Source organism: Cyanistes caeruleus, chromosome 24, assembly GCF_971803275.1.
Source record: "Cyanistes caeruleus chromosome 24, bCyaCae1.hap1.1, whole genome shotgun sequence".
Classification (NCBI taxonomy): domain Eukaryota; kingdom Metazoa; phylum Chordata; class Aves; order Passeriformes; family Paridae; genus Cyanistes; species Cyanistes caeruleus.
In genome coordinates this window covers 6,027,602-6,050,000 of record NC_141724.1, presented here as the reverse complement: position 1 = coordinate 6,050,000, position 22,399 = coordinate 6,027,602, and the positions used below count along the sequence as shown (strand labels likewise).

At 51.6% G+C, this 22,399-nt stretch overlaps 2 protein-coding genes across 4 annotated transcripts in view; one reads left to right on the top strand and one right to left on the bottom strand.

Moving 5' to 3' along the window:
* The window catches only part of IGFN1 (immunoglobulin like and fibronectin type III domain containing 1), a 39,057-nt gene extending 20,650 nt beyond the window's left edge, over positions 1-18,407 (top strand). For 2 of the 3 annotated variants that reach the window (XM_086862258.1, XM_086862259.1), the window contains 13 exons: positions 963-4,700; positions 5,901-6,025; positions 6,444-6,585; positions 7,563-7,859; positions 9,182-9,481; positions 10,369-10,542; positions 10,929-11,057; positions 11,488-11,790; positions 13,045-13,133; positions 14,210-14,405; positions 15,527-15,826; positions 16,285-16,611; positions 17,348-18,407. In XM_086862258.1, coding sequence (XP_086718384.1) covers positions 963-4,700; positions 5,901-6,025; positions 6,444-6,585; positions 7,563-7,859; positions 9,182-9,481; positions 10,369-10,542; positions 10,929-11,057; positions 11,488-11,790; positions 13,045-13,133; positions 14,210-14,405; positions 15,527-15,826; positions 16,285-16,611; positions 17,348-17,361 — 6,134 coding nt within the window. In that variant the 3' untranslated portion in view covers positions 17,362-18,407. The remainder of the gene's footprint in view (positions 1-962; positions 4,701-5,900; positions 6,026-6,443; positions 6,586-7,562; positions 7,860-9,181; positions 9,482-10,368; positions 10,543-10,928; positions 11,058-11,487; positions 11,791-13,044; positions 13,134-14,209; positions 14,406-15,526; positions 15,827-16,284; positions 16,612-17,347) is intronic. The other variant, XR_015279098.1, reaches the window with a different exon arrangement.
* On the bottom strand, positions 6,620-22,129 carry LOC111939617 (uncharacterized). Its single transcript, XM_086861556.1, has 4 exons — positions 21,961-22,129; positions 18,160-19,496; positions 10,111-10,275; positions 6,620-10,006 (listed from the first exon to the last, which is right to left on the bottom strand). The coding sequence occupies exons 1-2, from the start codon at positions 22,127-22,129 to the stop codon at positions 18,502-18,504; spliced, it is 1,164 nt and encodes a 387-aa protein (XP_086717682.1). The 3' UTR covers positions 6,620-10,006; positions 10,111-10,275; positions 18,160-18,501.
* Positions 22,130-22,399: the final 270 nt, after the last annotated feature.

Sequence of the window (22,399 nt, the reverse complement as noted above, 5' to 3'; positions counted from 1 at the left end):
CTCAGTTCTGCACTATCAGTACCATTCTTCTTGCTAGATAATATTTTTCACTCCAAATTAGAGTCAGACATGGTGGAAGGAGCTCAGAGGAAGCTGGGAAAGTGGGAACAATCACATTGTTCCACACTGACAGCCACTGACAGTGTTTGCTTATGAAAGGTGGTTCCTTTGGTTCCCTTTGACTCTTGAACTTTGGTTCCCTTTGGTTTCCTTCGGGATCTTCCTGCAGCAGCAGCAGGGGTCTCTCCCACAAAGGCCTCTCCAAAGCAATGTAGGTTTCTGAAACAAAGAAACTGGCCCTGGGTATCAGTGAGTTGTGAGCTCTGATAAATTATATCCAAGCTGGAAACCAAAGCAGTGAGTGACCTGCTCTCAGAACAGCCTGAATTTCAGATTAATCCAAAGCTATTCACAAATCTGAAAGCTTTAGTCCTCAGGTTGGGCATCCCTAAACCAGCCATTATCCAGATGTGCGAGCTGCCTCCAGAGCACTGAAATCTCAGTTCCAGGGTGGGAACTGATGGCTCCTCTGTGCCTGGAATATTCTGTAACTCCTCTCTAGCTGCAGGGTGAAGGCAGCTGAAATTCATAAATCCCACATACGATCTCAGCCCCTCTAAATCAGACCTGCCATGCTGGAAGTTTATTTTTCTGTTATTTTTGGTTTGTTTGTTTGTAATAATGAGCATGGTTCCATTAAAAAACAATGCATTTTAACTAAAAAATAATTGTCTTTAATTAACATTTCTTTGAATGTGGCATTGAAAAATTCAGGATTTGAAATTATTTTAAATTTATTAAAATGTATTATGTGTGTGTGTGTCCTAGAATGAAATTCAGAAAGTGCTAACACATTTTCTTTGGTTGTTGATGCACTGCATGTCCTACTGATTTTCTGCTATTTTGTTCCCCTCTTTTTCTGTAAATTGCAAATCTGCTCCAATGAAATAATGCAACTTCAGATGCCAAAGGAAAGAGGAGACAGGATGAAGGAGAAAAGATTGAAAGGGAGACATCTGAGTGGCTGAAGGAAACGATGGCAGACAATGAAAGGGCGAGGAAGCTTCGGCGCCAAGAACAAGCTGCTGCTGAAGATCCTTCCTTTTCCACATCCTCTGGTGCAGAGAAAAGTGCCTGGTACAGAACAACTCAAGGCAGCAGCCAAGGCAGGGGCCAAGGACACCCCATTGATTCTGATGATGGAAGCCAAAGATTTTTGGGAAAAGAGGGTCTACGCAAAACCCACATGAACGGAGAGATGGGGTCTGGACAGTTTTCTGGAGCAGGTCTAGATGGAGACTCAGCAGCCAATGGTGGCAGCACCTTTGGACTAAAAGGCTTAGGAGGCAGAAGTGGGTTAAGGGCTGTCCATGGTGTGGACTCTGTGTCAGGTCCTGGTGCTGCAGCAGGAGGGGCAGGTGAACGGAATTCTGTGGGTGGCAGAGGTGAGGGTGTGCTGGGTGCTGTTAACATTGACATGGGTGATGGAGGAGGTTTGGGCTCCCAGCATGACAAGGAAGGGAATTCAGGTGATGCCAGTTTCAGAGCTGGTTTTGGGGGTGCTGGAAGGTTGGGTGGTGGAAGTTCTGTGCCAGGTGGACTTGATCATGATTCAGCTGAAGTGGGAGCCAGTGGGAATGATCTGTTCAGCAGGACTGGAGCTGGGGGGAATGCTGCAGGTTCTGGAATGGCAGGAGAAATGAGGTCCCACCACGGCAAGGATGGGCATCCCACTGTGGGTGATATGTATGGAGGTATAAACAGAGAGGGACAAACAGGGACTCCCTATGGCAAGGATGGCTTGGTACCTCATGCCAGTGGTCAGTTAGGGCAGGCAGGAAGTTCTGGCTCACTGCATGGGCCAGGTGGAGATGGGGCTGTACCTGCTGCAGGTGGCAATTCCACAAGAGAAATGGAGGCTTTGTATGGTCCAGATGGTTGGGCACTGGGAACAGGTGCTGGTGGAGCTGGTGGAGCTGGTGCAGGGGGATTTGGAGCTCCCTATGGGAAGGATGGTCTTCCCATTGGAGCAGGCATTGGTGGGGCTGGTGGTGCAGGTGCACTTGGATCTCCCTATGGAAAGGATGGTCTCCCAGCTGGGGCTGGTGGTGCAGGAGGATTTGGAGAGGCTTTGTATGGTCCAGATGGTCAGCCACTTGGAGCAGGTGGTGGTGGTGCTTCTGGTGCAGGGAGAGTTGGGGGTTCCTATGGAAAGGATGGTCTCCCAGCTGGAGCTGGAGTTGGTGGAGCTGTTGGTGGTGGGTTTGGAGGTGCTGGCTCTCCTTATGGAATGGATGCTTTCCCAGCTGGAGCAGGTGCTGGTAGTGCTGGAGGATTTGGGGAGGCTTTGTATGATGGTCGGCCACTTGGAGCAGGTGTTGGTGATATGGCTGGTGCTGGTGAAGGGGGACTTGGATCTCCATGTGGAAAGGGTGGTCTCCCAGCTGGGGCTGGTTTTGGTGGTCTTGGTGCAGCCAGACTTGGAGCTCCCTATGGGAAGGACAGTCTTTCCACTGGAGCAGGCATTGGTGGGGCTGGTGGTGCAGGGGGAGTTGGGGGTCCATATGGAGAGGATGGCCTCCCACTTGGAGCAGGTGCTGGTGCTGGTGGTTCAGGGGCAGCTGGGGGTCCCTATGGAAAGAATGGTCTCCCAGTTGGATCTGGTGTTGGTGGTGCTGGTCCTGTGAGTGCCGGGGGAATTGGAGCTCCCTATGGAAAGGATGGTCTCCCAGCTGGAGCTGGTGTTGGTGGTGCAGGGGGAGTTGGGGGTCCCTATGGAAAGGATGGTCTCCCCGTTGGAGCAGGAGTTGGTGTTGGTGGTGTTGGGGGAGCTGGGGGTCCCTATGGAAAGGATGGTCTCCCAGCTGGGGCTGGTGGTGCTGGTGCAGGAGGATTTGGAGAGGCTTTGTATGGTCCAGATGGTCAGCCACTTGGAGCAGGTGTTGGTGGTGCTGGTCCTGTGAGTGCCGGGGGAATTGGAGCTCCCTATGGAAAGGATGGTCTCCCAGCTGGAGCTGGTGTAGGGGGAGCTGGGGGAGCTGGGGGTCCCTATGGAAAGGATGGTCTCCCAGCTGGAGCTGGTGTTGGTGGTGCAGGGGGAGCTGGGGGTCCCTATGGGAAGGATGGTCTCCCAGTTGGAGCAGGAGCTGGTGTTGGTGTTGGGGGAGCTGGGGGTCCCTATGGAAAGGATGGTCTCCCAGTTGGAGCTGGTGTTGGTGGAGCTGGGGGAGTTGGGGGTCCCTATGGAAAGGATGGTCTCCCCGTTGGAGCAGGAGCTGGTGTTGGTGGTGCAGGGGGTCCCTATGGGAAGGATGGTCTCCCAGTTGGAGCTGGTGTTGGTGGAGCTGGGGGATTTGGGGGTCCCTATGGGAAGGATGGTCTGCCAGTTGGAGCAGGAGCTGGTGTTGGTGGTTCAGGGGGTCCCTATGGGAAGGATGGTCTCCCAGTTGGAGCTGGTGTTGGTGTAGCTGGGGGAGTTGGGGGTCCCTATGGGAAGGATGGTCTCCCAGTTGGAGCTGGTGTTGGTGTTGGTGGTGCAGAGGGAGTTTTGGGTCCCTATGGGAAGGATGGTCTCCCAGTTGGAGCAGGAGCTGGTGTTGGTGTAGCTGGGGGAGTTGGGGGTCCCTATGGGAAGGATGGTCTCCCAGTTGGAGCAGGAGCTGGTGTTGGTGGTGTTGGGGGAGTTGGGGGTCCCTATGGGAAGGATGGTCTCCCAGTTGGAGCAGGAGCTGGTGTTGGTGGTGTTGGGGGAGTTGGGGGTCCCTATGGGAAGGATGGTCTCCCAGTTGGAGCAGGAGCTGGTGTTGGTGGTGTTGGGGGAGTTGGGGGTCCCTATGGGAAGGATGGTCTCCCAGTTGGAGCAGGAGCTGGTGTTGGTGGTGTTGGGGGAGTTGGGGGTCCCTATGGGAAGGATGGTCTCCCAGTTGGAGCAGGAGCTGGTGTTGGTGGTGCAGAGGGAGTTTTGGGTCCCTATGGAAAGGATGGTCTCCCAGCTGTGGCAGGAGCTGCTCATTTTCCTCCTGGGGGTGAGGAAGTTATGGGATCTGGTTGTGGCACGGATGGCACACTGAGCAGAGCTCCAGGATATGCAGGTGGAGCAGGAGGAGAGGGCTTTTCCAGGGAAGGCTCTGCACCGTGGGGTGCAGGGTCTGCCTATGGCAAGGACAGAGGTTCAGCTGTAGCCATGGCTGGTGCAGGTGGGGTTGGGAGCTTGGGAGGGGATGAATGGGATTCAGTCCACATTAAAGAAGGTGTAGGTGGTGCTGGTGGATCACATGGTGAATATGGGCTGGATGCACATCCTGGTAGATCTTCGAGAGGTGAAACTGGAAAGGGCACGCCTGGTGATGTCCAAGGGCCAGGGAACAAAGGCTCAGCTGGTGACAGAGGGTCCCTGTCAGGTCCAGGAGGAGCCAGGGCAGAAGGCAGAGATTTCGGGCAGTTGGGCTCCCTTTATGGCACAAATTCTGCCTCTGGAAAGGCAGGGAGTAAATCCCATGACAGATCTGTTGATAGGAGCAGTTCAAGTGGGCTTGGTCAAGGTCCACTGAGCTATGGCCAGATGTCAGGTCCTTTTGGTGGACCTCCGTCAGCAAATCAGAGAAACCAGGAGCCTGACCTGGATCTTAAAGCAAATGATTCCCTGAACAACACGGAAAGCACAGGACAAAAGAGACGGAGTGTCCTGGATGATATCAAAGGTACGTGGTTAACTGGTGACTCCTGGTCTTTGCATTTTGATATTCACATCCCTAATCCTGCAAAGAAATGGGATTCTATGGTTCAGATAAACACAACTCTGTGTAGAAATTTGGTTGTCCCACGATCTGTTCCTAATTCTCCCACTGTTTGATCTCACACAGTTTGCTCTGATCAAACTGCCTTAAAGGCTTAAATTACTTTCTTTGTCTAAGTTATCTAAATTAGGTCTCAGCTCTTCATTTGTGTTTCACATATCATGGAACAGACCAGTTCACAAACATACCTGTTCCCATAAAGTTTCGAGGAATATCATTATGTTTCTTTGATACTGTTCCAATTCAAAAATGAACGTTTCATTTTATTTTTCAAACACCTACTGCAAAAACCGTGTTTTGCAAATTCTGGGAACAATTCTGTGCCTGCTCATATGGGATTATATAATGCAAAGAGCTCTTTTCTCTTGTAACATCAGGAATAATAAGGTGTTGCATAGAGTGAGAGGGGAGTAATGTGTTTGCAGCCATTTGAGTAAGACCTGTGGCTCCACCACCAAGATGATGATGAAAATTGTAGGAATGAAAAATTTCAGGTGTATAATCAGAGGGAAATATTAACCTCATGGGATTGTTCACAAGTTAAGAATTATCATTGTAAACCATAAATATAAACAAGGAAATAAAATCATCAGAATTGGGGTTCAGGGAGAAGGAGTGGGGTGTATATTAGAGAAGAGATTATGATGACAATGGAGAATTTGGGAAGGGAAAGAGGAATGCAGGGATGGAAAACAGTGTCCCTGGGTCTGTGTAGGGGGATGTGTTGGGCAGCCCTGTGTGTGGTCAGCGCAGAGGAAGAGGAGGATGAAGCAGTATTTCCACACCCTGGTTTTTCCACTGGCTGTAGAGGGAGCCAAGACAATTAGCACAGACATAAACTAGCAAATCCACAGCTGGATGCTGTGATTTGTGATGAATCCATTGCCCATGAGGTGGATGTTGGGAAGCAGTTGATGTTGGGATGACTGCAGGTCTGTCAGGGCAGAGTGTACTCACAGCGAGGTGGCAAAAAGCCTCTCCTGCCCAGAGGACCTTTTTTTTTTCTTTTAAAGCTCTTTTCCCCTCATGTGCACGTGCATTTTCAGCTCCAGGTGTCTCTCTGTAACACAGACTTGCTTCTTTCCCTCCCTTCACCCTGTTCAGTCCCACGCTGTTACCTCAACAAGCAGCTGGCAACCGTGCGCGTGCTGAAGGGCGAGCCAGCCGAGCTGTCCTGCACTGTCAGCAAGGACAATGTGACAGGAACCTGGTTTAAGGATGGCCTAAAGGTGGGTTCCTTCAGCTTGCTGCTGGCTTTGGCTGGCAGTGCTCTGCTCTCTGGCTCTGCTTGCTAAGGGTGTCCTTCCCCCTGACAGTCACCTGCAGTCTGAGTGGGGCCCTGAAGGGTTCACAGGATCCCAGAGTGGTTTGGGTTGGAAGGGACCTTAAGGATCATCCAGTCCAACCCTGGGCTGAGATAGCTCCCACTAGACCCAAGCCCCATCCAACCTGGCCTTGGACACTTCCAGGGATGGGGCAGCCACAGCTGCTCTAGGCAGCAGAATACCAGAATATTGTCATTAAACATGCATGACATTCATAAATCTTTTCATCTGCATTTCAAATTGTAGTCTGGCCAGCTTCAGGTTTGGATTGCATTTTTTCCTTTTATTTTTAAAGGATAGGTCTCTGTCTTTTACTTTGTAGTTAACAAGCATGGATGGAGTCATCTTTGAAAAGAAAGGTCTTGTCCACAAATTGATCATTAACAAAGCTGATGATATTCATGCTGGTAAATACAGGTTTGAAGGTGGAGATGTAAAAACTGAAGCTTCAATTTTTGTTGAAGGTGAGTCTACTCAAACCACCAAGGGAGCATGAGATGGGCTTTACATGTAATATATTTACTCAGAGACATGACATTGGATATCGAGACAACTTTATAATAGAGAATTACAAGATAAATGGGAAATGCTTTTTTACAGGTTGGTTCATTTTGCATTTGTGAATTTAAGTAGGGACTCTTCTGTCAGCAGCTCAGATTCTGGGGTGCACAAAACGCTTTATCAGGGTGTCATGCCACTACCTTCCCAGGAAGTGTCTCCTATGGGACACCTTGGGTGCACAGACACACCTGCCTTGCCCCAGGGATTCAGCAATAGCCCTTAGAAGGGCTGCTGGAACTGCTGCTGCTCCTTGGGCAGCCCAGAAGGAACAGCCAGGTCCTTGTATGGAGTTCCACAGGGAGCTTTGATTCTGCTGCTTCTCCAGAGGGGTCCAGGGACAAAGAAGCAGGGAGTGAGAGGGCTCAGGGGTTTATAAAGGAAAGGCAGGGGGTGGGTTACAGCAACAGGGCCAATGATCTGAGGGCTCAGGGGCAGAGCAAGGGGGAAGGGCCAATGGGATGCAAATAATACACACATGAGGGAAAGGCATGCTGGGGATAGCAAGTTACTGTAACAGAAAGGTCCTCAGCTGAGGCTTTCCCTTGAAAGGGAGCAAGGTAAGTAAAGGGCTCTGGGCTCTCTGTCCAGGACAGTGGCCACACTGCTGGCTGCCTCAACTGCTCCTACATCAGGGCAGATTCTTCATTCTTGTGGTTAGTGTGTTGCCTAGGAGGAACTTTCTCTAGTGAAAGGACAGTGTGATACCACAAAATGTTGTGATAATTATCCTGTAGCAAAGTACAACTGACTGAAGGTTCAGAACCACGTATCGTGAGCTTCTAAACATTGCTGGCAGCACCATGAGGGGATCCCTTCCCTCCAAGGTGAGCCTTGTCCTCCTTGAATTGTGATTTTTAATGACCTTGTATTCCCTGCTTAGATCCTCCCCAGGTGGACAAGGTACTCCTGAAGAACTTGACCAGTGTCCCCACGGTGGCCAAGGCTGGGGAGGCGGTGAAGCTGCGGATCCCGTTCAAGGGTCGAGGGCCCATCAGGGCAGCGTGGCTGAAGGACAGGATGGAGCTGGGGGATGACACCAGGATCCGTGTGGACAAGACAGACACCTGCACCACGCTGTCCATCTCCAGCTGCAGCAGAAGGGACTGTGGGGATTACAAAGTCAGGCTCAAGAATGACAGTGGGACACTGGAGATCAACCTAAAGCTCGTGGTGATAGGTAAGGTGCTGTAACATTCACTGTGGCATTCCTGTAAAGCTTAGCCAGGGGATCCATTGACAACCTTATTTGGAGTGACTGGGTATTTTGAGAGGAACAAGACTCTGTGTATTGCCCCCAGATCAGGATTGATGGGCTTCTTGCCCTTTAGTACAAGGGAACACAAATACAAATTGATGGTTGAAGATGCTTCTTGCCCTTTAGTACAAGGGAACACAAACCCAGTTTGGTTTTTCGTGGTCTATGCAGCTGAGTTTTGAATGTTCACACACTGTGGGAGATGTGACTGTACACAACATGCACATGTGAAACAGGACTTTGTCTTGGTTTGAAAAAGACAGGTGTCTGCTAAGGAAGGCAGAAACTTCCCTTGAAATAAATAAAAATGTAAACCACCCACTCCCCCTGCAAAATATTGTAATCTTGACATTAAGGTGCTTTCAGGCAAAGATATGGGAATAGGAATAACAGTTCTTTACTAGGGAAATGAAAATAAAAATGCAGTAGTACAAAAAAGAAAACTTAAAAGAAAAACCAAAAAAACAACCAACAACCCAGTGACAGTCAGAATACAACCTGCCAGCCTGTTGGTCAGGGTGTTGGTAGCAGTGTGATTTAATGGTGGCTGCAGTCCTCCTGGAGTGACAGATGTGGTTCTGTTGGAGCAGTGATCTTACAGAAGGGTGTAGTTTTCCTCTGAAGGTGCAGTGCTGGTGTAGATGGGTCTGGTCTCCTCTGGGATCCAGTGGAGAAAGGCTGCTTGTGGTGTTTTGGGTCTCCAAAGAGATACAGCTGGAAATGCTCCTTCCCCTGGGTGGAGCATCTCAGCATGGGATGATGGAATTGTATCTGCCATGCAGTGAGACTCAATGGGCCATGGACAGAAGAGATCCCCCTGGAGGGAGGATGGGTCCTGGAAGAGATAAAGAGCACTGTCCCAGTGGGTTTCAGCAGATAGAATCCATCCTTTTGGTTACATCTTGCACTGCACCCCAAGACAGACATCAAGGTCCAATTCAGCCTTCCCATAAATGTCTGGGCACCTTTGGGACACCAGAAATGTTTTGCCTGTATTAGCAAGCTGAACTGATGCAATGCTTATGAGAAGGGAGAGCAGGGGCATGGCTTCCCATCTTCTCCATCAAGAGTTTAAAAAGTGCAAATTTGGAAGGGGCAATTCATGTGCTCCACCCTCATCCTACAACTGTGCCTGCATTTCATCAGGAACAGTCTCCCAGCTGGTGAGCAAGGGACAGTGTCTGCTCCAAAGCCAGGAGCAGGTCTGGGTCTGGAGCCAACTGTGTCTCTGTTCATCTTCCCAGACAAGCCACAGGCCCCAGCAGGACCCATAAAAATTGTGGAAAGCTCTGCCAACAACATCACGATCCAGTGGAAGCCCCCAAAGGATGACGGGGGCAAACCAGTGCAAAGGTACCTCATAGAGAGGCAGCAGGTGGGCAGGAACGACTGGGAGACCTTGGGAGAAACCCCCAGGAGCTGCAGCACCTTCACCACCAGCAAAGTGGAGGAAGACGTGAGCTACTACTTCAGGGTGAGGGCCATGAATGCCGAGGGAGTGAGTGATGCGCTGGAGTCGGGGGAAGTCAAGGCTGCTGGTAAAGGTGAGGAGAACTTCTCATAATTCATGATTCAAATTGGGAAATTCATTATCAAAGCTGACATCAAATCAAAGTCACTGCATTGTGGATGTTGCTACAGATCCCAACTTCAGTCTTCACACAAAGCTGTGGAGGTTGCCCAGCAAGAGCAGCAGTTTGCTGTAGGCTCTCTCTGCTGATGCTGAGTGAGATGTAATTATTCCTTGGTCATGGAATAATTCTGGATTGGAAAGGAAGTTTCATGGGGGAAATGCAAAATGATCGAGTTCAAAGGAAATTTTTCCCAGTGTGCCTGCAAAGTGAGGCCTTTTCTCAACTCCACAGGCAAACGAGTGTCTCTGTGTGTGCAGCACTTCTCAGCCTGACCACTCCATTCCCCTCATCTCCAAACAACTGAACATTGTCTTCATCCTTCAAGGAGTTTAATACTAGAACAGGTTTGCCACGAGCACAAATGCAGTACTAGAGAGAGCGATGTTCAGTTCTAATTGTCTTCTTTCTCCATTCTCATTCCCATGGTTCTGTATCCTGAAAGATTTAGCAGAGAGCAAAGAAAATCCATTTTGTTACCAGTTCAGGTTGTTGAAAACAAGAATGATGCTGCCTGGTCATATCATGTAGGAATGACATACCCCACTGGCAAAGGAATGGTCAGTCCTGATGACAGCAGGTCTTTTGTGAAATCCAAACTCAGGAACTGAGTCCATGCTGGATTCAGTTTGTGTGGGGAACAGGATACTCAACTTCAGGTCTCAGCCGGGTTTTCAAAGCACATCCGTAGGAATACCTGGGGGAATCTGGAAGAAGAATTTACACACAGTTTTATCTACACAATTTTATCTTGCAATAAAAACATACATGCTAATAATGAAGCCCTCATCTCTTTGTAGCTTCCCCTGGTGCCCCAGATCCCCCTGAGATCATCAGTGCCAGCAGGGACACCATCACCATATCCTGGAAAGCTCCTTGTAAAACTGGCACGTCCCAAATTATGGGATACATTGTTCAGAAACGCAAGAAGGGCACTGTGACCTGGCTGCCAGTCACCAAGGTGCCTGTCAAAGGTGGGTACTCTGACTCCTGGAACAGCCTGGGGGATTTGAAAAAGCAAAAGTGTCAGGTTTAGGAGCTGCTTAGGATCTTACACCTTTCACATCAAGGTGGTGATGGGTAACCTTGGAGGTCTTTTCCAGCTAAAAGATTCTGGGATTCTGTGGTTCAAGGGCTGTTTGATTTTGAAAGGAATGCAATGAACACATCCCAGAAGATCACGTGCACTTGTGGTGATCACCTAGTGGTGGGGAATCAGTGGCAGGGGAATCAGTGACAGCTGTTACAGCTCCTAAGAATTTTTCAGTCCATAATTCTGCCTGGACTAAGGCACAACTTTGTTGTGTCACCTTTCCTGATGGGGAATAGCTCCCCTGAGGCAACACATTTCTCTCCGCAGACAAGAAGCTGAAGGTGACCAGCCTGAAGAAGGGTGTGCAGTACGAGTTCCGCGTGGCAGCTGTCAATGCTGCTGGCACAGGACAGCCCAGTGACCCCTCAGAGGCCGCCTCCACCCAGGACCCCACCAGTGAGTGCCCTGTGCTCTGCTTTTGGGGTACTGGTGGGCAGGAGATGTTCTTAATTCCTCTGTAAAAGTGTGTGGGGACAAGGATCAGTAACTGGGGAACGTTTCACGGCTGAGAATCGGCTGGAGGAAGGAACTGAAGGATTTCCTGTAGGATGTCCAAGCCAAGATTTGGCAGATCCCAGTGTGGGTAATGAGCAGTGTGGAGGAACACTCAGGATGGGCTGCAGAGTTTTTGGAGTGCTGTGGATTTACTGCAGGGCTGCTATGAGCAAGGAGCCAGATCCAGCTCTGAAGAACTGGCACAAGGTGGGGCAAGAGAGCAGGATGGAAATCCAGTGCACTGCAAGAACGTTGGGGAATCTCAGGCAGTGACTGGAAAAAGGGAAGAGAAATCCTAGAAAAGTAGTTTAAGTAAAATTTCTCCTTCCAGAATCTCCAGGCCAAGTGCAGGACCTTAGAGTGAGCAGTAGTGACAGCACCAGCGTCACCTTGACATGGAACAAACCTGAAGTTCAAGATGGGAATGATGTGAAAGGCTACGAGGTGGAGATGAGGCCCTGTAACAGCTCCAGCTGGACCAAGTGCTTCACCCTCCCGGCAGAGAGCACCTGCTGCAGGCTCCAGGGGCTCCAGGCCGGGGAGAAGCTGCTCCTGCGCGTGACAGCCCTCGGCACCAGCGGCCACGGGGAGCCCCTGGAGCTCGAGGCTCGTGCTGGAGCTGCTGCTCCCGTGGGTGAGTCTGGGGCTCTGGCCTGGGAATGGGGCCCTGCCCTGGGAATGGGGCCCTGCCCTGGGAATGGGGCTCTGCCCTGGGAATGGGGCACTCTCACAGGATATGGGATGTGGGGTATGGGATGTGGGATACTGGGATATGGGATGTGAGATATGGGATTTGGGATACTGGGATATGGGATTTGGGATACTGGGATGAGCTGTGCTCCTCCTCACCTTGGGGTTATCTGCTCACCCCAGCAGGACAGTCTCAATATTAACTGATATTAGATATGCAGTGCACAGTGTTCAGCTCATTTAGAGACTCCTTTTGATAAAACAACCTCAGAATTCCATTTTCTCCTTGGACTTACATTTTGCCTCCTGTGCAGAGCCACACCACAGTCACCAGACAGAACCCATATGTACTTTACTCCTGCTTGCTCACAATTTTTTATGCTTTTTTTGGATACTTTATTTTACTTTTTAACCGTTTAGTTTGAAAGTTTTCACCATTTTCACTTTTCCATCTTCATTTACAATCTGCAGCTCTGTTTTCTTCCTGCTCTTTGGGAACATTGCAGAATTACAGATATGAGATAATTCTGTGAGGGGTTCCTCTTCCTTAACTTGGATCCTAAGTGAAAATGTCTATGTTGGCATATGCCTGGAGACCCCATTTATCAATAAAGTAAATAAAAAATAAAATAAATACATCTAAAGCAGGTATTCAGTTCCATACTGGAAACACTAAATACAGTTTAGCACTACTGTATTTGGTATTTTTAAAGCAATACTAAATGCTGTAGTATATTGATGAAAAAAAGAAAATATTTTAAATGCTAAAAAATGCTATTTTAGATAAACTCTGACAGCTCTCCTGTGGCTATTCCATGCTGGGTATTGCATGTATATTTTATAATTGTCCATTGGAATTTCCTTTTTCCAGACACCATTTAAACACAAAAGATGAACCCTGTGATGCAATAAAGTGTGGCAAAGGGACAATTCCTCTGTGACTGAGACATCACATGAATGCAGAGATTGTTGTGAATGTATTTTTACATCATTTTCCCTTGTTTAGTCATAGTGATAAATAAATAGCAATGAAATTCGAAAGGTATAAATCTGGGACTGAACCAGGGAGATTTTTCCCTCTGTGAATTCCTTACCAGTCTCTCCCAGCTGGAAGAGGCATCAGGGGGTGGAACACCATGATTGTCACTAGTGACTGCACCAACATCCACCTTTTGGGAGTAATCTTTGTGTTTTCCAGTCTCTCCCAGGTTTCTGATAGATGACACAGTGAAAAGCTTCCTGGTTATAAAAGCAGGGAATCCCATCCAGGTGAAGATTCCCTTTGAGGTGGGTATTCAAGGCTTTGGAGATATTCCCTGCCTGGTTTTATGATGCACTCAATAGCAGACAGGAAATCTGAGACACTGGTTTTTTGTCATGGAATTTTGTCAACAAGTCCCTGGGCAAATAATTTGGCTTGCCTGTGCTGTTTAGACTTTCAGGGTGAGGAAAACAAGCCAGAATTGAGCTGTCAGTCTTGGCATTGGTGTTTTCTGACAATGTGGTCATTCCTTAACCTCTGCAGACAAGGCTCATTGCTGTCCATTATCAATGTTATCATCATCTGGTACTGCTCTGTCAGACTTCCCAAACCAGTGATTGCCCTGTGACTCCCTCAGGAGGCCTTGGGGCACCATTTCCAGCAACACCTGCACTGTGCTTGTCTCACCAAGCAGCAGCACTTGAGCTCTGTGACTCGAGAACTTGGCAGGCACTGACAGAACTCTGCTGTAAGCTTGGAACAACACAGGCTTTTCCTCATGGAAAGTGTGGGCAGGCTTTGGAAGGGGCTGCCCAGGGAGGTTTGGAGTCCGGGTCCTTGGAGGTGTCCAAGGAACAGCTGCATGTGGCACTCAGTGCTTTTAAGGTGGGGATGGGGCATGGGTTAGACTTGATGGTCTTGAAGGTCTTTTCCAGCCTTAATGATTCCATGATCCTGTGAAGTCTGGGATACCAAAGGAGGGTGATGAAGTGTGTGTATTTTCTGGCCTTTCTCCTGATCTCTGGGAGAAGAGACCAAAGATGGCACAATGGAAGTAAAGACTTAGAGGATGCCTTTTCTTTCCAAAAATAACAGATTTTTTTTTTAAAAGCAGAAAATATTAACTCCTGAAGTTATCTGTCCTTGATCTGGCATAACTTGTTTGACAGTTCTGAATGCTTTACTGTGATAACAACCTTAAAGGACAAAAAGGAAAAAATTCTTTAAAGAAACTGTAGAGCAGGTCAGGGCTCTCAGATCCATTGTGGATATTTCTAAACATTACTGTGTCATGGAGATACACATTTAGGGTAAGATAATGAAACTAAAGGCATAAGACACAGTCTGGAGGTGAAACACGTGGCTGTGATGTTGTTTCCAGGGATCTCCTGAGACGGTGGTGACCTGGTTAAAGGATGGGCTCCCCCTTCCCAGCCGGGCTGCCGTGAGCACCAAGGATGGAAGCGCCCAGCTGCTGCTCAGGGCAGCTGAGATCAGTGACAGCGGCACCTACAGCATCGAGCTCGGGGATGGGCTGGGGAAAAGGGAAACCTTCAGCTTCCAGCTTCAAATTACAGGTAACTCACTGCCATCCATACAAATCTACCAGGAACTCAAATCCTAGGGAATGAAGGCACTGTGAGCAGCCCTGGGAGAAGGACTTGGGGGTGCTGGTGGGTGAGAGCTGGACATGCCCTGGGCTGATCCCCCAGCATGGGCAGCAGGGCATGGGGGATTCTGCCTCTGTGCCCCACTCAGGTGAGACCCCACCTGCAGAGCTGCCTCCAGCCCTGGGCTTCCAGCAGCAGAAGGAAATGGAGCTGCTGGAGCGAGTCCAGGGGAGGCCACAGAGATGCTCAAAGGGCTGGAGCCCCTCTGCTCTGGAGCCAGGCTGGGAGAGCTGGGGCTGTTCACCTGGAAAAAGCTCTGGGGAGAACCTTAGAACCCTTCCTGTGCCTGGAGAGGCTCCAAGGGAGCTGGAGAAGGACTTGGGATGAGAGCCTGAAGGAATAGGACAAGGGGGAATGGCTTCCCACTGCCAGAGGGCAGGGTTAGATGGGATATTGGGAAGGAATTCCTCCCTGTGAGGGTGGCACAGGGTCCCAGAGAAGCTGTGGCTGCTCCATCCCTGGAACTGCCCAAGGTCAGGTAGGACAGGGCTTGGAACAGCCTGGAATAGTGGAAGGGGTCCCTGCCCATGGGAGGGGGTGGGACTGCATGAGTTTTAAGCTCCCTTCCCACCCAAACCAGCCTGGGATTCCATGATTTACTGTGAATAGGCAGAAGGCCACAAAGTGAGTTTGCCAGGGTGAGCTCTGATGCAGTTTGGCCGTGCAGGCAAAGGGAGAACCAAGGTACAGTCTTCTATGAGATTGTCTGGGCACTTTGTGATCTCACTTGTCTGCAGGACAGAGCAATCCACTGACTAAAACTGAGTGAGGGAGGTCAGCACAGGCTGTGGGACACAGCACAGCTCTCCCAGCTTCCCCAGGAGGGGAAGCAGCTCAGCTGTACAACCTCCTCTCCCCACTAGCAAGTGCAGATACTGCGCAGCAGCAGCTCAGTTCATAGCAAATGCATTTGTGTGCCTGGAGAAGGAAAGGAATTTTGACCAGGACTTAGCCCCAGACATACAACAGGTTTTTAGGGTTCTGTGCCACTGTCCCTTACAGCTGTGACATTGTCCCTCCCCTGGCAGATGTCCCTCAGCCCCCTGGAGCCATCCAGCTGGAGGAGAATGTGCCCAACACAGTGACAGTGACCTGGGACCCCTCAGCATCTGAGCAGTGGGAGAAGAACCTGTATTACACTGTCCTGAAACGGGAATCCCAGAAGGGTCTGTGGCATGTGCTGGGGGACCTGATCTACAACAACAAGTTCACCTTCACCAGGGTGGTCCCAGGCAGGGATTATTACTTCAGGGTTGTGGCAAAAAATGACCTGGGAGCCAGTGATCCATCAGAGACTGTGCAGCCCTGGAGGATCTGGAAAAAAAAGGGTAAAACATTTTCAGGTATTTCTCTGTGTTGTGTTTTGTTTCTTTCATTGCTTCTAGCACCTCACCCTCAAATGGGTCTCTCCTCCTGGGAATATTCAGTTGCCCAGAACAGGAATGCACAGAGATGCCCTGAGGAATTCCAGCTGGGCAGGGAAGGTTTGTCCTTTTTCTGCAGGGACATTGTGCAGACAGACCCTTCATTCCCAGGTATTATGACATGAAAATTTGCCCCAAAATGAATTCCCAGCAAAGTCTAAGGCTTCAGTATTGTAGAAACCAAAATTTCTGACTTCAAAGTTAAATGCTGGGTAATCCTGAGAAGCAGAAGAGCTTACGATCTATAGGTGCATGGGATCTCTGGCAATTTGCAGAATTCTAGACACTGCACAAACAAACCCCTGCAAACCCTGCGGTGCTGGGAGCAGTATCTGAGAGTGTGTTTGGTTTATTTTTCACAGCTGAGGTTCGAGTGCAAGCACAGAAGTACAGGGGAGTTAACCAGAACCAGCCCCCGAGGTTCCTGGTGCCGCTCAAGTGCCATGTCGTGGTGACAGGCAGCGAGTGTCGCATGAGCTGCGCTGTTGGGGGCCATCCCCCCCCCAAAATCAAATGGTACAAGGACAGCAGAGACCTATCCAGAGATCCCAACTACTTCTGCACCAACGACTTTGGAGTGTGCTCCCTGGTGGTGCTGGGGGTCACCAAGCAGGATGAGGGGGAGTACATGGTGGAAGCCAGCAATGAAATGGGCCGTGCCTTCAGCAAAGCCTTCCTCGCCATCAAAGGTAACTCTGCACTGCTGCTTCCCTGCTGGATCAGTCACTGCTGCCCCGGGCCTCAAACACGGTCCCCAAACAGCTCCACCTGCTGAAAAGAATGCTACATTTGGGCTTACTGAATTCCTAATTATGGTACTCGTGATCGAGTACCACAGAGAATAGAAATGAAAAGGCAGATGGGAAAAACCACTTGATTTCTGCACAAACCAGAGGTTTTGGCTGAGCTTGAGTAAATTTTTTAGAAAGAACAATCCCATCTTCATTAGGTAGGATAATACCAAGATTAGATTTCTCTCCAGTGCAGGAGCTGCAGAATAAAGACCTTGGCAAATGTGCTGAGAAACACTGAGAGAACCGCTGATGTTTGGCCAAAGCCAACACAAGGGAGGAAACACAGGGGGGAAAGAGAGGGACATGGTCAGAGCTATTGGGATCCCGATGTGGATGGAAGGGCAGTGGAACAGGCTGGGGATAGACTCTTGGATATACTTATGGATAAATATTGTTGCTGACTATATCCACTGAAATATCCTTTACTTGGAGTCAGATATTTTTCTTGAAATGCAGATTACCTCACTGGGATTACAGGAGTGGCAAAATGGGTCAGTTAAACCTCTCTCACCCCCTTGCAGACTTTTAGGCCCTGTAACATTTCAGCTCCCCTTCCCAGGGAGCCTTTCAGACTATTTTTGATCTCACTCACTACAACCCTGAGCTGATTCTCTCTTGCTCTCACTTTCAGACTCCTCCCTGTAGCATGGCCCTGCTGAGAACATCCCTGCATGGCTCCCAGGATGAGAAGGTTTGGGTGAGGACTCCTCCATGTGAAGGCTGTGCATTTATGGTCAGATGTTCCTCATAGTCTGAGGGCATTATTTTTCAGATCCAATAATTGTACTTTGAACATGATGCTGCATTGTCATCAATACTGGGAGAAAAAAGCTTTAAGAGCACTGTATTTTATTTTTTTTTAATGATCAGGCTTTCCATGAGACCTTTAAAACACAGCTTAGAAGCTTCACGAACACAGAAGATGAGAGGAAAAATAATTGGCCGAAATGAAACTTTCTGTGGAGAACACAGATGGAAGAGATCATCTTGCCACACCACTCACCCACAACAAGGACATTTCTGGACATCAGGGGTCTCTGGTCCTTTCACATATGCTTTTTCAAGCCAAAACACTCACTTTGGATTCCATGTGATTCTCTGCAGGTTTCCCAAATCTGGCAGAAGCAGTTCTGCATGTGTTCTACTACCAGTAACATCTAAATAAATTATCTAACCCCTAAGTCATTTTGTCTGGGCAGGAGATGAAATCTCAGACCAGCCTGGCATGGGGTAGCTGAAATTCCCATTGCAAAGTGGGAAGGACTGTAAGTCTACAAGCAGTGTGTGAGCAGAGCAACTCCCCAAACCCCCAGCATGTGCTGTACAAAGGCTGTGCCAGTCCTGAACCACCCCCAGCATCATCCTGTGCATACCCCCGTTCATGGCACTGCTGGGAGCCTTTTGCCTTGTGCAGAAAGAGGTGAAAAATCCTTCCTGTCTTACCAGAAATATGAAGGACCCTCAGGAACCTCCTGCAGTGGCCAGGGATTTCCAACACTGGGCCTGGACAGCAAAACGTTCTGCTGGCTATAAGAGGGTGTCACAGCCAGGGCACGGAGGGTACTTGTGACAGGAGAGAGCAGAGCCAAACACAGCTGTGGGGCTGGAATGTTCCTTGGGATTACATGTTGTACAATGCTGTACAGATGTAGCAGCAGTAGATAATTAAATTAAACCACAATTCAGCGAAATCTACCCTGAGTCTGTGTTTATTCTGGAGGAGGAATCCCAGTCAGTTCCTGGATCCCTGTGTGCCGCAGTTTCACATCTGATTGCTGTTCACACTCATCCCTCATGGAATCCTCCAGCAGCTCGTCCTGCTCCTTGGGGCTGGAGGCAGGCGGATCTCACCTGCAGGGCAGATTTGCTTCTTGACTGATAAACACAAGTCCAAGATTGATGGAAATTGGAACTGGAGCTGAGGGACCTCGGGACGCTGCGATTTCTGCAGGTCCCGCTGAGATGTCTGCAGCAATTCCAGCAAATCCTCCGCTGCTGCTTTACCCTGTGAGCTTCGATCCCAGCCCAAGGGGGATCCCCTGCCGCCAATCGCCTCCGGGGTGGAAGGGCCGCTGTTTGTCCTGCAGGGCAGGACGGGGCTGGGAGCACCCCGGTGTGCACCCATGGCAGGGGCTGCACCGGCCCGGGTCTGTGGGTCTTTCCCGGGAGCCCAGGCCCGACCGCGGCTCCGGGGCTGCGAGCGAGGCCCAAGCACGGAGCCCCCGCCCGCAGAGCACTGGGCTCTCCCGGGCTCCAAGCGGGGCTCCCGGCCTGAGGGGAGCGGCGGGTCCTGAGGGAGCGGCGGGTCCTGAGGTGAGCGGAGGGTCCTGAGGGGAGCAGAGGGCTCCGAGGGGAGCGGCGGGTCCTGAGGGGAGCGGAGGGTACTGAGGGGAGCGGAGGGTCCTGAGGGGAGCAGAGGGCTCCGAGGGGAGCGGCGGGCTCCGAGGGGAGCGGCGGGTCCTGAGGGGAGCGGAGGGTACTGAGGGGAGCGGAGGGTCCTGAGGGGAGCGGAGGGCTCCGAGGGGAGCGGCGGGCCCGGAGTGCCGGCTCTGTGCCCCGGAGCGTCCCGCGGCTCTGCCCGAGGCTGCTCGGACAGCGAGCGCTGCTCCGGGCACGGGAAAGGCGCGGGCACCGGCCGATCTCTGAGGGAGCGCGGGACGAGACGGGCCCGGGGGAGCCAAGCACCGCCGGGGAGGGGCGAGAGGGCGGGGAAATAACAGTAAAGAGAAGGAGAAACGGACAGGGGTGGCGGTTCGGGCGTGGGGCGGCAGCGAGAGGAGCTCCGTGACCGCGGGTGGAGCGGGAGCGAGGTCACCGGAGACCGGAGCCAGCACGGCCGGGAGTGCTCAGGGACGGCTGGGGCCAGGCACTGGGCACCGGGGATCCCCTGGCCGGGGGCACCCCCCTCGCCGTTCCCTCACCGGCCCCAAGTACCCCCGGGCCTGGTGCCGCTCCTTGGGACGTTCTCCTGGGGCGGCTGCGGCCTCTCCCAGCTCCGGGAACGGTCCGAGTTCCCCCAGAGCTCCGCGCTGCTGCTGGAGCGGCCGGAGCACCCTCGGGATCTCCTGGAATTCGTGGTGGAGCGGGGATTCCTGCCGGGGGGAACAGCGGCGGCTGTCCCGCGGGCGCTGCACCGGGACAGAGCGGACGGCAGCATCCCCTGGGCCGGGGCACCAGCGCAGCTCCTTGGCTTGGGTTCCAGCACGGATGTCCAGGACCTGCTCCACACACAGTTTGTGGATAAATCTTGGGGATGCTCCCGGTCTCGGGCACTGGGTCCAGCCTGGCGGACAGCGGAGATTCCCCCTTTGCTGAGGGAAAGGGATGAAGTTTTTGGCCAGTGCAGAGGGGAACGGAGGTAGAATTTTCCCCAGCAGCAAGTGGGTTCATTCCTCACCCAGGGAGGTCAGGTCTTTCCCAGGGTCCCACTGTTCTCCAGCACCGGCAGCTTCATTTTCCAGCCTGGAGTTTGTAAACCAGTTAGGTGTGGGGAGAAGGCAGGGGAGTCCCAGCAGGGCAGCTCCTGCATCCCAGGGTGATGGGGTGAGTGTCTGGGAGCATCCACGTGAATCCCACAGGGACAGCGGTGTGTGTCCCATCAGGATCCGCTTCCAGCACCGCCTCGGGCGGGCAGGGACGGGCTGGGTGTCCCCTGCACCCCAGTGGCTGCGTTAGGTATTTCTTCATCCCAGGGGGATGGAACTGGTTGGTCTTTAAGATCATTTCCAGTCCAAATCTTTTTAAGATTCTGTGAGTCTGGGGGGCTGCTCCTCCTTTCAGGAGCTATTTGTAACGGCCAAAGGATGTCCCCTGACCTGTGGCTCCCTGTCACCAAGGTCCCAGTGCTGCTGCTGGGGTGTGGCACTACTGCAGCCTCTGCTGGCACTCGGGATCCTTGGGAGCCACTCCCCAAAATTCCCATCCCATGAGAGAACAGCAGTGCCCCATTAGTGGAGTTTGTGAGCACCCAGGAGAGAAATGCACCCAAGCTGGAAGGGAGGGATGAGCTGAGCTTGGAGCCCCCACCCCGTGCAGGACAGGGTGTGCTGTGATGTGCTGAGCCTCTGCCAGCGCTGGGAGTTTTCCCCGTGTTCCTGGGCTGGGTTTGGTGTCACTGCTGAGGTCAGTGCCTGTGCCAGCCTGGCATGGACAAGCTGGAGAACAGGTTCCAGCATCATTACAGCAAAAACCCCTCTCAGCCCCTGAGTAGTGAGGGTGGATCCTGCTGGGGCAGGAAGGAGCTCCAAACACACGAAACTCCTGGGCTTGGGGTATTTGGCTCGTTTGCACCAATCCTCCCCCCCACACCCCGAATTCCTTTGTTTGGACTCCATCTGACCTTTGGTGACTTGGGGAGCAAGGTCAAGTCTGGCCATGAATCAGCAGGGTTTTCCAGGCTGTTTTCTGAGTGCTGAAATCTCACTCAGGAATGCACTGGACCTTCTTTGCTTTTAAATTTTCCATTCTTAGACCCTGCTTAGGAAAGGCTTTTCTCCATCCAGCATGGTGACCAAGGCTGTGCCTCCTCACCCTCTGCGGATTCCTGTTCTCCATGTGCTGAGAATGTCCACGTCCATGTGTTTGCCCTGTTGAGTTGTGTGTCCCAGTCCCTTCACTCCAAGACTCAGCTCTTGGTGGAGCCTCTCTGGAAGGAGCTGCTGCTGGATTCAAGAGGAGTTTGGATGCTGGTCTGGTTCTGCTGGGAGCAGGAGTGGAGATGAGTGGGGAGTTGTGTGAGCTCATTGGGGAGCCTTTTGTCCCAGAGAGCTTCAGTGCATCCCTCAGTGTGGAGTCCTTCCCTGGCAGGGCCTGGCTGTGTTGGTGGCAGTCCCCAAGCAGCCCCTGACAGTGAATTTGGCTCTTTTTCCCTTTGGGAGGGTAACACCTTTGTGGTGCAGGAGTCCACAGCCCAAGCTCCTGGGCTGGATGGGCAGGACGGGTCCGGATTGACCCTGGGCAGCATTTGGAGCAATGGCAGCCGAGTTTTGCAGCCATCTCCTGGATCCAGATGCCTCCGGATCTCGCAGAACTCGGCAGGGAGCGCAGCCTTTGGAGCAGCTCCACCCTGGCTGCACAGCCCATCCCTCCCCTTCCTCTCCAGGGGGTGGTGCTGGAGCACTGCGGAGCTCCCTGCGGCTTCTGGGTGGGTTTTGCCATGCGGCAGGCTCTGGAATTCAGCTCCTTCCGAGCCTGGAGACGCCTGAGCCCCCGTGAGCCTCGTTTAAGAGGGTTGGCATCACTCACCTGGAGCTCTTTCCTGGCTGAGGAGATTCGGGCAGGAGCAGCTATAAACCTGAGGGTGCAGCTGCAAACCTGCTGAGGGATCCCTTCCTGTGCGACTGGAGAAGACATTAAACACCGCTGGTCCCAGCAGGGCCCCCGAGCAGTCCTGGGGCAGCTGCTCAGGCCGCATGAGAGGAACTCATTTAACTAATTGATTGTATAGCACGGTCTGTTCCTTAGGGAGGTGATCCCAGTGTCCTGGAACACCCACACTGGAAATATCTGGCCAGGGAGGGATGCTTTGTGCTGGAGGAAGCTGGTTTGGAATGTGGCCCTCCTGGGGAGGAAGAATGGGAGCCCAGCGGGGTCCTGGGTTGCTCCATGGCTTGCTGGGGGCAGGGTTTGGAGCATCCCCTCTGCAGGGTCAGACCTGCTTGGTTTGTTCATGGCAAGTGGCAGG